The 14,519-nt window shown below is 38.3% G+C and overlaps 1 protein-coding gene and 1 long non-coding RNA gene across 7 annotated transcripts in view; one reads left to right on the top strand and one right to left on the bottom strand.

The window, feature by feature from the left end:
- LOC135323066 (uncharacterized) overlaps positions 1-14,519 on the top strand; it is a 48,516-nt gene that overhangs the window by 13,351 nt on the left and 20,646 nt on the right. Inside the window, exon 2 of the long non-coding RNA XR_010384199.1 lies at positions 7,950-8,136. This is a non-coding gene — a long non-coding RNA (uncharacterized LOC135323066). The remainder of the gene's footprint in view (positions 1-7,949; positions 8,137-14,519) is intronic.
- Positions 8,444-14,519, bottom strand: part of MYLK (myosin light chain kinase) — a 199,522-nt gene continuing 193,446 nt past the window's right edge. For 4 of the 6 annotated variants that reach the window (XM_031454585.2, XM_064494515.1, XM_064494504.1 and 1 more), the window contains 3 exons: positions 14,308-14,437; positions 12,717-12,848; positions 8,444-10,485 (listed from right to left, as the gene is read on the bottom strand). In XM_031454585.2, coding sequence (XP_031310445.2) covers positions 10,235-10,485; positions 12,717-12,848; positions 14,308-14,437 — 513 coding nt within the window. In that variant the 3' untranslated portion in view covers positions 8,444-10,234. The remainder of the gene's footprint in view (positions 10,486-12,716; positions 12,849-14,307; positions 14,438-14,519) is intronic. The other 2 variants (XM_064494510.1, XM_064494516.1) reach the window with 1 other exon arrangement.

Genomic DNA, 14,519 nt, shown 5'->3' with positions numbered 1-14,519 from the left:
AACGTAGGAACATCTCAATAGAGAAAGTAAATATCAACAGACCTAGAAGGAGAAACAGCAGCACAGTAATAGCAGGGGACTTTAATTACTCCACTTATATCAATAGATAGATCATCCAGAGAAAATAAGGAAACATCAGCCTTATACAACACATTATACAAGATGGACTTAACAGATATATACAGAGATATTCCATCCAGAAGCAACAGAATACATTCTTCTCAAGTGCACATGGAACATTCTCCAGATATATCATATGTTAGGCCACAAAATAAGTGTTAATAAATTTAGATGATTGAAATCTTATCATACATATTTTCTGACTATGATGGTATGAAACTAGAAACCAATTACCTGAAGAAAACTGGAATATTTACAAGTATGTGGAGATTAAACAGCATGCTGCTGAACAATCAGTGGATCAAAGAAGAAATCAAAAGAGAAATAAAAAATACTTTGAGACAATGAAAATGGAAACATAACATACTACAATTTATGGGATGCAGCAAAAGCAGTTCTAAGAGAGAGGGTTATAGCAATAAATGCCAAGAAGCAAGAAAAGTCTCAAATAAATACCTAACTTTACATCTCAAGGAACTAGAAGAAGAACAAAGAAAACCCAAAGTTAGTAAAAGGAAGGAAATAACAAAGATTAGAACAGAAATAAATGAAATAGGACTGAAAAGACCATAGAAAAGACCAACACAGTGAGGGCTGGCTCTTTGAAAAGGTAGATAAAATTGACAGATGTTTAGCTAGATTCACAAAGAAAAATAGAGGACTCAAATAAATAAAATCAGAAATGAAAGAGGAGATATTACAACTGATACCACAGAAACAAAGGATAAGAGACTGCTATAAACAACTATACAGCAACAAACTGGACCTAGAAGAAATGGATACATTTCTAGAATCATACAATTTACAAACACTGAATCATGAAGAAATAGAAAATCTGAACAATTACTACTAAGGAGAGTGAATCAATAATCAAACACTTCCCAACCAACAAAAGTGAAGGACCAAATGGCTTCACTAGTGTTTTCTACCTAATATTCAAAAAAGAATTAACACCAGTCCTCCAACTCTTCCAAAAAATAGAAGAGGAGAGAGCTCTTCCAAACTCATTTTATAAGACCATCATTACCCTGATAACAACCTAGACAAGGAAGCCAGAAGAAAATTACAGGCCAATATCCCTCATGAACAGAAATGTAAAAATCATCAACAAATATTAGCAAACCAAATTTAACAGTACATTAAAAGGATAACACACCATGATCAAGTGGGATTTATTCCAGGGATGCAAGGCTAGTTCAACATCTGCAAATCAGTCAGTGTGGATACACCACATTTACAGAATTAAGGACAGAAATCATATGATCATCTCAATAGATGCAGAAAAAGCATTTGACAAAATTCAACATTCATTTATGATAAAAACTCTCGACAAAGCAGGTGTAGAGGGAACATACCTCACCATAATAAAGGCCATATATGACAAGCCCACAGCTGACATGATACTTACTGGTGAAAAGCTGAAAGCTTTTCCCTTAAGATCAGAAACAAGACAAGATTCTTTCCACTTTTATTCAACATGGTAGTGAAAGCCCTCGCCAGAGCAATTAGGCAAGAAAAAGTCATCTGATTTGGGAAGGAGGAGGTAAAACTGTCACTATTTGCAAAGGACATAATATTATATATCAAAAACCCTGTAGACGCCTTTTGAAAACTGTTAGAATAAATGAATTCAGTAATGTTGTAGGATACAAAATAATACACAAAAATTTGTTGTGTTTCTATATACTTGTAATGAACTATCAGAAAGAGAGATTAAGAAATCAGTCCTATTAATAATTGCATCAAAAAGAATACCTAGGAATAAATTTAACCAAGGAGGTGAGAGACCTGTGTACTGAAAACTGTACAGCAATTAAAGAAAGAAATTGAAGCAGACACAGCTAAATGGAAGGATATTCTTTGCTCAGGGATTGCAAGAATTAATATTGTTAAAATGTCTGTACTACCTGAAGCAATCTACAGATTCAATGCAATCCCTTTCAAAATTCCAGTGACATTTTCCACAGAAATAAAACAAACAATCCTAACATATGGAACCACAAAAGACCCCAGATAGCTAGAGCAATCTTAGAAAGAAGAACCAAACTGGAGGCATCATACTCCCTCAGTTCAAACTCTATTACAAAGCTATAGTTATTAAAACAGTATGGTTTGGAATAAAAACAGACATATAAATCAATGGAACAGAATAGAGCCCAGAAATAAACCCATGCACAGATGGTCAATTAATTTATGACAGAACTTCTAAGAATGTACAATCGGGAAAGGACAACCTCTTCAATAAATGGTGTTGGGAAAACTGGACAGTTACATGCAAAAGAATAAAATTGGATTACTGTCTTACACCATACACAAAAATTAACTCAAAATGGATTAAAGAATTCAGTGTAAGACCTTCAACCAGAAAACTCCTAGAAGAAACATAGATGGTAGGCTCCTTGACATAGGTCTTGGTGATGATTTTTTGAATCTGACACCAAAAGTAAAAGCAGCAAAAGCAAAAATAAACACATAGGACATCATACTAAAAATCATCTGTTACAGCAAAGGAAACCATCAACAAAATAAAAAGGCAACCTATGAATCAGAGAAAATATTTGCAAATCATATATCTGATAAGGAGTTAATATCCAATATATATAAATAACTCATACAATTCTACAGCATAAAACCAAACAACCTGATTAAAAAATGGGCAGAAGATCTGAATAGACATTTTTTCCAAAGAAGACATACAGATGACCAAGTTACCTAAAAAGATGCTCACCATCATTAATCATCAGGGAAATGCAAATCAAAACCACAATGAGAAATCACCTCACCCCTGTTAGAATGACTTCATCAAAAAGACAAGAAAGAACCAATGTTGGCAAGGATGTGGAGAAAAGTGAACTTTCATGCACTGTTGGTGGGAATATAAATTGGTGCAGCCACTATGGAAAACAGTTTGGAGGTTCCTCAAGAAATTAAAAATAGAACTACCATATGATCCAGCAATTCCATTTCTTGGTATTTATCTGAAGAAAATGAAAACACTAACTAGAAAAGATAAATGTACCCCCATGTTCATTGCAGCATAATTTACAGTAGCCAAGATATGGAAACAACCTACGTGTCTATCAACAAATAATGGATAAAGATGATGTTTTGTGTATGTTTTATATATAAAGATGCTTAAATATATGTATTCAGCCATAAAAAAGAATGGAATCTTGCCGTTTGTGAAACATGGATGGACCTTGAGGGCATTATGCTAAGTGAAAAAAGTCAGACAGAGAAAGGCAATTACTGTATGATATCTCTTACATGGGGAATCTAAAACAACAACAACAAAACCCAGCTAGCATCAAGTATACAGAGAACAAATTGATGGTTGCCTGATCCTTATGTTTTTTAAGAGTTGCCTCCTTCCCACCCTCAGTTGTGCTTGTCCATCATTCCACAGCTGATCTGGTCTAACTTGAAAAGCCCCTTTATCTGCCAGCATTCGAGGAGAGACTGTCAGAGGGCATATGGGCTAGAGGAGGAGGTGGGGGTAGGGGAAGGGGTGGTCTAATTGCTCTGTTTTTGCCTTGTTCTGTGGTAGGACTCAGCTTGGTTTTTGAGGTTTTCTCCCCCGCAGATGCTTGCAGAGTGGAAAAAGTTGAAACAAAATTAATTATTAATTAGTGTATTCCCAAAGTTTGTCAACAACTCAAGTCTAGTGTATCACATCTCTTATTCTTTGCCCTGTGGGTTTAATGCCTTTTGTCTCTTTACTTTCATTTTAGTGAGGTTTTGGGAAGCAGGAAGTAAATGCAAGTGTTCAGTCTGCCATATATGACCACTAGTCTCAATTTAGTTTCCATGGAAACAGCTACTCTTCCCTTTAGCACTCAATTTTTACTGATTTATATAATAATTAAATTATGTAATTACAAGTACAACTGGCATAAAGTTTAAGAGCAAACCCAATTGACTCTTGGTAAATATATAATGCAGCTTGTGGGCATCAGTGGAACAGAAGTGTGTGGGCATCAATTAATTTATTTTACAGAGGGAATGAAAACTGTTGTTAAGGCAGGCAAGTTGGATTAAATGGAAATTAATTAACTGAGCTTCTACTTTAAATAAATGAATATAAGGCATTCATTAACAGGGTGCCTTATTAAAAGTCTTAAAGATTTGGCTTCTTGTACAACCAATTTAACTTTAAAGGAGCTTATCTGTCTTTAAAAACTCTTCGAGCAAGCAAATGCCTTTCTAGGGTCAGGCTCTTCTCTGTACTTTGACCATGGGTACTGCTGATGTGTTCAGACTGACTTCCTGGACTCTTGGACCCTTGTCTATCCTAACTCCTAGGTGTCCTATCCTACTTCTGCATTGATCTCCTTTTGACCTGCTTTGACCTTAAAGACCTTGGTTTGTATCAGTGAATTGATACCTCAATTCCTCTTGAGGCTCCCCTTCATAGGTACCTTGTTCCTCTGGTCTCTGACCTTTTAGGGCTTCTTCAGGACAAAACTGACTTGCCTTCCCATTGGCCTTCTTCTCTGCGGGAAGTCAGGTTTCAGCTTCTGTCCTCTAAGTAAGTTACCCACTCATCTATTTGCTTTCCGTCTTCCAAAATTCTGGTATTTTTCATCTCTCTTCTCCTATATTTGTCTTTGAGGGGTTTGTAGTTTAAAAAAATTATTATTCCTTCACTCCCAGTTTACTGGGGGCTCTAAAGAGAACAGAGTTACTGCTTATCTTCAGGAGTTAATCTTTGGTCTTCTCTCTGCTGTGGTAGCTCCCCATTTTCTAAACCCTTAATCTCCTGATTCTCCAGAAAATAGGAGAATTTTAAGCTTTCTAGACAATTTTTTTAAAGTTATCTACCCAGCCTTTTCTTGGGACTGCGTAGCAGATCCCTATTTGTTCTGTGGTTAATATGCAGTCAGAAAGAAGTCAATGTGAATTAGCTTTTGTAAATATAAATTAAAAATTAGAGAACTTTTTGGGATTAAAGGTTAAATGATAAATTTAAATTCAAGCCAATTTTGAGAAATTTCTTCTTGATTGGAAATAAGACTCCAAGGTCAGATGAGCTTTTCTTTGACTATGAAGAAGAGGGTCTTTAGGGACTGGGAGTTAAAACTTTTCCAGAGAACAAGAAGGCAGTTGTAACATTTCATAAACCCATGCAATTGTTTTTTGTACAATTGTATGGGTACTTGCAGTTTCAAAGATCCTTTTTTGGGAGGTGGGTGGAATTTAAATAATTCTTTCCATCTTTCATTAGTATATAACTTTTTCACATATTTGTTTTGTTTCTATAGAAGTATTACCAGTTTCTTGAGGATGCTCTCTTTGTTAAAATTAAAAAAAATTAAAGCTATTTAGCTTTGTCTTTTTTTTTTAATGGGGGAGGTAATTAAGTTTATTTGTCTTCATGGAGGTTCTGGGGTGCTAAGCATGCACGCTGCCACTGAGCCATACCCTCCCCCTAGAGGATATTTCTGACACAGCTTAGCATCTCGAGTGCCAGAGGAATAGGGCTTACCATACGGATCAGGTACTATGCATGAGCTCTTTTAATTTTTATAATGATCTTTGAGAGAGGAACTATTATTACTCTAGTTTTATAGATGAGGAAACTGAGGCATGAGCTACACAGCTGGAACTGACTCCACTTGATTAACCAGGTTAGCTAGATCCTATGCTGGTATCCTGGTGCATTTGCCTTCAGTGAACAGGTGAGGTGCTTTTTGGAGAGAGATCTGGGGCTTCATGGAGCTTATGGGACAGGTTGCATCACTGCTTACTAATAAGTACTTGTTGAACTTGAGCTGAGGCTATCGTTCATTGTAACATACCATCTGGAGCAAGATTGTTGCCCTATATAGCCTAACCTGTCTCTTAACTATTGGAAGCTACTACCCCAAAGAAGCTAATAATAATAAATTGACTAAGGTTAATTTGTAACCTCCCTTTTCCATCATTATCTCCAACTAGAAGAAATCTAGTCCCAGAGAGTCAAATAATGTCTTGTGAAGATTTACCATATGCTTCCATGTGGTCGCTGCTGGGGCTGTGGTCTCTGACATGAAACCCTCCTCGTGATGTGCAGGCATTTGGAACACCAGCAAGGCCTATGAGCTAAAATTTCAAACAGCCAGCAGTTAGAAATTGACTGTTGTCTCCAAGTGCTGTGTATATCCTGGGTATTTCCAGTTCCAACGGGAAGGGAGTTATTATCAAAGCCACTGAGGTTAAAATGACTGTAGCTGTCAGGATGGCCCCTCCTCTTTCCTTTTGGTTCACTGTCAAGGAAATCTTGCCCTGGTGACTGTGTCTCCTCCTTTGCTTCTATCTCATTTGTCCCCATTGGATGCTCCCCTATCTCGAGTAGCTCCTAAGTTCTAAAAATACTGGAGATCTTTGGCTTAGCTGGTTGCTTCATATTGTAGTCTGGTAATTGCTTATGAACTGCAGATCTATTTAGATTTTGTGGTGAGAAGCACAGAACTGGTACTTTAAAAAATATATCAATATAAATAATCAAAAACAATAACCTAAGTATTTGGTCTGTATTATCTAATACAATTGATGAAACTGTAGACCATACTCTCCAGACTGATTTCACACAAACTTTGAAGTTTTAATTTCACAGTAATTTGAAAAGTGGTATGCACAGTTAAGGGAAAATTTGGAGTTTCTCTTTTCCTCCTAGCCCATCTATAACAGTGCCATCTAATAGAACCTTACAGAAAGTTCTAATCTGTGCTATCCAATAAAGTAGCCAGCCACTAGTCACATGTGATTATTGAGCACTTGAAACGTGGCTAGTGCAACTGAGGAACTGAATTTTAAATTTTACTTATTTTAATTAATTTAAATTTAAATAGCCACTAGTGACTCATGACTACCCTACTGAAAATAGAACAGATCTAGAATATGATGATGACCTTATAAAGGATAATCTAGGTTATGTTGCAGTCACAAAGAATGCTAAAATCTTGGTGATTTATAAGAACAAAGATTTATTTCTTGCTTGTGTTACTTACGTACCCATCTGGGATTTGCTGGGGATCCAGGTGGATAAAGCAGCCACCACCTGACATGTTGCAGTCATTATGGAGAGGCTTGCACCAGTAGTTAAATTCTCTGGACCAGAGGGTCAAACATCACTTGTGCTTACACCTCACTGACCAGGAACAGTCACACAGTCTCATCTGGCCAGGGAGCCAGGAATGTGGTCCTAATCATATGTCAGGGGGCAAAAAGCCTCAGGAGTGACTGCTACAGCTATTAGCTTCCCTTTCAAAATACAGAGGAGTTCCCAAGGGGTAAATAAGTAGTATTACTCATATTTTCTGAAGAAGAGTGGAGAAGAGTGGAGAGTTGAGTTTCTTTAGAATTCAATTATCCTTCACCTCCTTGATACTCATTAGCACAGACGTATTAAAAGCAGGTAAAATGTAGAAAGTAAAACTCAAAACATTTTGATAAGAAGAAATAGAGACATATAAATAAAGTTAGAGCTGACAACAGTCGGCATGTCTTTTTAGTTACAGGTAGAAATTCATTTAATATGAAGCTCTGCAATGTAAGGAATAATCAATGGATTGTTTTCTATCTGGGATGAGAACAGAGTAGAAGAAAATATATTTGTTATTTTTCAGACTGTAAAGTACATTTTTCACTAATAAGGAATAAAAAGTCCTTTTCTTTAAAAATAATAATTTTCTCACTAGGAACATTTGTGGATTATGGTTGCCTTATAAAAAAATGAAATAATTTAAATATTTATCATCTGGACAATGGATTGTTTCTTTCTAGACTACACTGTGGAATCATAAAATCATGTAGTCCAACATTAAATAGTATGTCTTGATTCTTTCTAGAATATCTACAATATTGTTTGAACACTCAGGACACGGGACTTCACCATCTGATATCTGACAACAGACTTCCTATGAACAGGAGTAACGGCTTCCGGAGAACAGATGCTTCGATATCAACACAGAGAAAGATAACACCCGGCTGCAAGTAACAAATTGCACCAAAGTTACAAATGCAAACCACACCCTGGTAAGTAATATCAATGATGATGATGATTTTGAAATGAAAATGTCATATAGATTTTAGCACTATGAGGATACTGTAGATACTAGAATGTAATTGAACCAAAATGATGCTTGAGAGAAACTTTGAAATAAATGTGCAAATGAGGCTACCTAGTATAAACAAGAACTGCCTAAGTCATTCTGCTCCTTAGTAAAACACAACCACATAAGCCACTTTCTGCACCAGAGCATTTGTTTTTAGTTTCCAAGATCTGTTTGGGTTTTCTACAACTGGTGGCATGGAAAAGAGAAGGCTGCAAAGACTGAACAAACCGCATGCACTGTGGTATCCTTTATTTTAAATTGTGAGCTAACTACAGTTGTAGTGTTCTCATTTACCATTCTGATGGCATAATAAACTGGGAGAACATTAACACAATTTCAAGAAGGCATCAAAAACCTGTAAACAAACATACACACCACACATGCACGCACATATACAACATACACGCACACAAAGGTTATAGTCTAAACACAGTTAAACGTGATGAATAAAAGCTTTGAATGCTCTAACTCAAATTAGAAACACTTTATTATAGTAAACTGTGGCAATACTGTGGCTATTATGAAAAAATATTGTAACTGTTTAAAAAGCAAAAAGAAAAATACTGGCAATTTGAAGCTAGCAGCAAAAAGCAGATAAAAATAGAATGGAAGATAACATAAGACTAAGTAAAGCAAAATTCTAATGTTGATACTATGTAGGATTGCACTGAAGTAATTTAAAATTGGTTCTTAAGGAACTATTGAAAAGTCCCTTGAAATATTAAACTGCTGCACTTTACAAACAGTGGAAAAGAAAAAGTAACTGGAATGTTACACACACACGCAGAGGAAATGTATTAGGCATATCAGTTTATGGTCTTTGTTTATGACCTTCAAAAAGTTTTATAAAGAAAAATTTAAGTGCCAATGTAGTGAAAGAAAGTTAAAAATTCCTAAAGACACAAGTCTGAGTGCATTTATCAGATCTAAGAATATATTTCAAGGTTGGGGGCAAGGCATGATTGATGCACATTCAAGAAGAAAAACCTTGTGGAACCCATAAGGTAGGTAGAGTTCTCTGAAGAGTGTTTGGAATGAAGGTGTATTAAACTCAGACTATCCTGAAGAAGATTCCCAAGTATGTGGAGTTCTATAGCTCTTCAGTTGAAATCTGTTTCATAGTGGCCAATAAATAATTAAGACTAACTTTTCAGCAAACTGGTTTTTCATACATTCAAACACAAAAACCGTTACCACACATGCAGAGCTGATGCTCTAAAACAGCACAAATATGAATTGTGGTTTCAGAAAAAAAGCACATCAGCAAGGAATTACTTTTCATAGGTTCGAATAAAAATGTCTGAAGCTGCTAGACATCTTCAAAGAGGGGATAAGTTTAGAGTGCCTACTGATTTTGGAAGAAAGAAGATTCTCTTTTCCCAAGGAAGCCAGTCATCCATGAACAGGGGACATGTCTTCAGAATCTAAGAAGCGTGATGTCCCAAGTGCTTAAACTCATGGCAAGTTCAGATTCAGAAAAGCTGGCAGGTAGAACAGGGGAGGGAAATGAAAAGTTCGAACGTCTATGGTATACTTTGGAATGAAATGTGCCTCATAAGTTAAAATGGCTCAACTGCCTGCAGAATGAAGTGCTGCAGTGCTGGAGAAGACCCGGTTCTCTGGAGTAGGAGCTGGGAGAGACCCCCACCTCCAGGGACCCTCTGGGCAGAGCTGTGACCACAGGATCACGAGTGCTTTCAGTAGGGGAATTTATGACTTTGCCCAGGTCAGTTTTCCTTTTGGTTACTTCTTCTCTAAAATCAACTGGTCAGACAAGTTACTGGTGATTTCTCAAAATGAAATCTAGCTGTACTAGTATCTAAAGGTGCCAGCTAATTCAAACTAATGCCCATCAACAATGCTGCTGGGTATCAACCACTGTTGCCCAAGAATCAACCCCTAAATGACCTAACTAAATAATCTATCACACTAGGTGCTTTTACTATCTTGGATTTTTTGAGCTTTAGAGAAATAGTCTTTGTAATATGACTTAGAAACTGCCTCTCTCTGGCTTTGTTTCACTCTTCCTCTTCTTCCTCTTCTCCTTCTCCTTCTCCTTCCTCCATGGTTTCCACAATGAGCTCTGCTGTGCAGGTGGCTTCTCCAAGACTGTTGACAGCCTTGCAGGTGTACTTGGCGTCATCATCCCCGCAAACATCACTAATGATTAAAGAGCAGTTCCCATCCTCATCGTAGTCTATCTGGAAGTGGCGGGACTCCCTGATTGACTGGTCATCTTTGAACCAGACGACCTCAGGGTCTGGGTATCCTGCAACACAGGGAGGGAACACAAGTTGTAGAAACTGTTACTTAAAATTGCTTACTAGTTCATGCAAACTTCTGAGTTATCTCTATTGATTAAGGGGGTAAAGGGAAAAAATTATGATGTCTGCTTTTAGCATCTCTTTTGATATTTACATTTAAATATGGGCATGTATTATAAATACTAATGTCTGAAATTCCACATAAGGTATTGAACCATCCACGTAGGGCTTGTACCACCTCTCACTTTTATACAGATACAGATTACTATCTGGAACACTGCCCCAACTCCAGCCACATAACTAGAGCTAAATATCTTCTTGGATTAAAACAAATTTTTAAAATTTTGTATAAAAGTTGAACATAAATAAATTTAAATAAAAAACAAGAATCAGAAAAAATGGGCACAGGGGATCTTTTGGGCATGATGGGAAAGTTTTAAAATTGGATTGTGGTAATGATTGCACAATTTTGTAAATTTCTTAAAAATGTAATTGAATTGTACACTTAACATGGGTGAATTTTATGGTATATAAATTATAACTCAAAGGTGATAACAGATCTATAAAACATAAATTAGAGGAATGGATAATACTTCTAAGAAAAAGAAAGCAATATTTGTCTTAGTCTGATCCAAAGGCAGATAATCTGCCTGTAGATAACTGGAAATTGACCACATTGATTAGCCTTATATTATGCATTAGTCATGTTTAATGCTGCAAACTTCAGCATTAAAAATAGATATTTTATGCCTTTAAAAACATATCATAATTCTAACTGACCTGTTTTTAAATTTTGTAGTAGTTCTACAGGACAAAATTGTAGCCCCAACCAGAATAAAAAGTACACATAAGAACTTAAAATTCTAACGTTCTTTTCAAGTAGAATTTTGTTTTTATCAAAACAGCATCCATATGCTTAAATTTCTCCTCAGCATTCCAGTTGAAGTAATGCAAATACCAAGAAAATAATCTCAAAGAGAAAAATAAGCAAAAAGATGATAATTATTATGATATAATATTTTCTAAAAAATCAGTAAGGAAAAAGTAAAGAACTTCATAAGACCCAAAGGATAGTGATGGTGAGAGCTATAAGCAGTGGCCCCAGAGCTCTCAGCACACCCCGAATCTGAGCACTTCCACACTAGCAAAGGTAGCACATTCACTTTATAAAAAATTGAATGAAAAAAGAGAAAGATTATGGTAGGTGAGGCATTTACAAGGCATGTTGATAATATAGTGATGTAAGAGAAAATTGTTTTTTCATTCCTACCCTTGGGTTACTTTACCCAAAAGGCACTATCTAGTCATACTGCTGGAAAAACTGACAAAGTGGGAGGCGTGGTCTCTTCTGACTGCTGTCCTGTGCTGTGCTGCCTTGGGGAAGTGGGTCCCAGCCCTCCACTCTGGTTGACACATGACAGTCACAGACTGGAAGCAAAGAGGCCTATCTTGTCATGCCTCTTATCTTTCTAGAACATTGCAGTCTGTGGAAACTGAAATGCTATGTGTCACCAACACCACGAGTTTCTCAGGTGCTATACTGAGATCCCTTTGGGTCCCTTGAGCTCCAATGACTCATGACTCTATGGCCATGTTATTTCTGGCAGGCAGGGAGGCATGGGGAAGACAGCACAGGCGCCTGGATCCCAACTTCCCCCGTTGAAGTCACACTGCAGGCGCTCTCTGCACTTACCAGTCTCACAACTTTTCCCTTGACTCTATGACGTCTTTAAAAGACGTGAAATGTTTATCCTTTCCTGATATGCCATCTCACAGAGTCCCCAGAGCCACTCAGAGCATCAGACACCGTCTTACAGGTGAGTGCCTGAGGCTCAGGAGAGTTAGATCACCACCTGTGGTCACACAGCCGCAGATGCAGAGCTCTGCATCGTATGCTCTTAGTGCCAGCCTTCCTTTGAGAGCCTCTTGTGGGTGGTTCACATGCTTCCCAGAAACTCAAAAAACTCATTTTGTTAAGCATGTTCCATAACCAAACAGGTCCGTGATAAACCACTTTGAACTTGGGTCTAGCGGCCGATGTAAGTCGGTAGATATCAGATGTGCCCTCAGAGAGTCCCTGAATGGCAGTAATCCTGCAGTGGGCCAGCTCCTCCTGACCCGCTTTCCCTCCCAGCCTGTCTGTTCCAGAACTGCTGTCTCGCCGAGGGCCCACAGTAGGGGCCTCCCAGCCAGCCGTGCCCCTTTGGTAATAAGGGAAGAGCAGCTACAAACTTACCTTCAATCTTGCAGTCAAACCTAGCAGCGCTTCCCTCCACAACTTCTAAGTCACGAATTGTCTTAGAAAAGTAGGGTTTTACATGGGGCTTTTCCTCAGCAACAGCCTCAAGGAAAGCTTGGGCAACATCTTCTAGAAGACAGGAAAGAGGATGGGGTCATTTCTTCATTCCTTCTCTCCTCTTCCCTGGTTTAAAAGAGCTGACTTTTTTTTTCAGTTGCTATAATTTGGCAGATAATGCAGCTTAGAGGACTGAATCATAAGCACACCTTTCTCCTCGGGACAGGCTGGCCTGTGGCCAAATGACTTTGGCAGAAGAGAGAACTGCAACCAAACTGGGGAAATGTTTGGACTCCCCCTTCCCTTATGCTGACACATTGAAAAAGGAAATAATCTTTAAAAAGGATTTTTGGCTGCATTTCATACTGCTTCAGGATTCAGTTGAGGGTATCTAAGAAGGACGGAACCACACCAGCCATCCTGATCTCTACCCCTTTGTCCTCCTCCAGCAGCAGCAGGCCCTTCATCTGCTCCCAGAAGGGAAGAGCCAGGTCCTAGAGGCATCTTCGACTTGCCAGTGGCTCTATTCTACACACATCTACTGCCTTCACATTGTGTGACGTGGACCACGGTTTGGGATTGGTCCAGGGAAAAGCCATAATTTGGAGGGGCTCCTGATCCTCTCCTTCTTTAGGCTATTGCTGGGTCATCTGGGGAGTGGCAAGGGTAGATCGGGAGGGATCAGGCCCATGTGCAGCAGACTCTGTCCCCAGCTGCATCAGAACAGCTCAGCAGACCACGTTGCCAGTTACCCTGTCTTGTGCACAAAGGGATCTAGACTCAGCCTCTCATCTTTGGATACCAAAAGCACGAGGCAGCGGGAGGTGGAGGGGTGTCTCCAGCCAAGGCGGCACCTCAAGATGGTAAGGGCCAGACCCTGCACGCATCTGAAGCAGGAAGAAGCCGAGGCCTTCACTGAGGAGATGGATGGGGCAGTATCTCAAAGACGGTGGGCAAGTTACTAACCCTTTTGGTCTCTAGGAAGGGCCTTGTCAATCTGTCTACCCAGTTCAAACGACATGTTTTGGCATATGAAAAATACCAAACAAACATGGACTGTACGAGTTAACTTTTGTTTAAAAGAAAACCACAGAGACATGGTTAAAAAAACAGGAAGGATTTTCTTAAAAGTACACTACAATATGTGTTTTTTACTTTATGTTTGCCTACCATTATATAAGTATTGCTTTTGCAATGAGAAAAAAAGAAAGCTTTTAATAAAGCCTCTCCTAATTCTTATGTAAAATATAGAGAAAAGCTAAGCAGAGATCACCTGTTTCTATTAGACAAATAATAACTTTCAAAAGTTGTTAAACCTAAGGTGAAGCAAAGAGTAATTACTAAACTTATCAATTATTGTCAGAGCAATGTAAAAGTACTTCTGAATTTTTCCTTGTAAATTGTGTTATAAAAAAACCAAAAAACAATTCCCCTCTACCCCCACCCCCACAAAAAAGCCTCTAAATGCCCCTCCATCCCTAACTTCCTTTCTCACCAACTGGCTGGAGAAAATCTTCCTGTAGCTCCTTACCTTCAGAGTCTAGTTTTTCTGCATTGAGCGGGCTGGTTGGTGATCCTGTTGAGGATTTCCTGCCACTGAGCCCTGAGATCATTGCCATAGAGGACAGTCTTCCAATGGCTCTCACAGCATTGCCTGTTTTCTGAAAAATAGACACTGGCGTTGGACTCACGCAGTGTCCCTGGTTCCAAGTGGGCAGCGGGGCTCAGGGAGAAGAGCCCAGC

This window comes from Camelus dromedarius, chromosome 2 (assembly GCF_036321535.1).
Source record: "Camelus dromedarius isolate mCamDro1 chromosome 2, mCamDro1.pat, whole genome shotgun sequence".
Classification (NCBI taxonomy): Eukaryota; Metazoa; Chordata; class Mammalia; order Artiodactyla; family Camelidae; genus Camelus; species Camelus dromedarius.
This window is presented reverse-complemented; position numbering and strand designations above follow the sequence as displayed.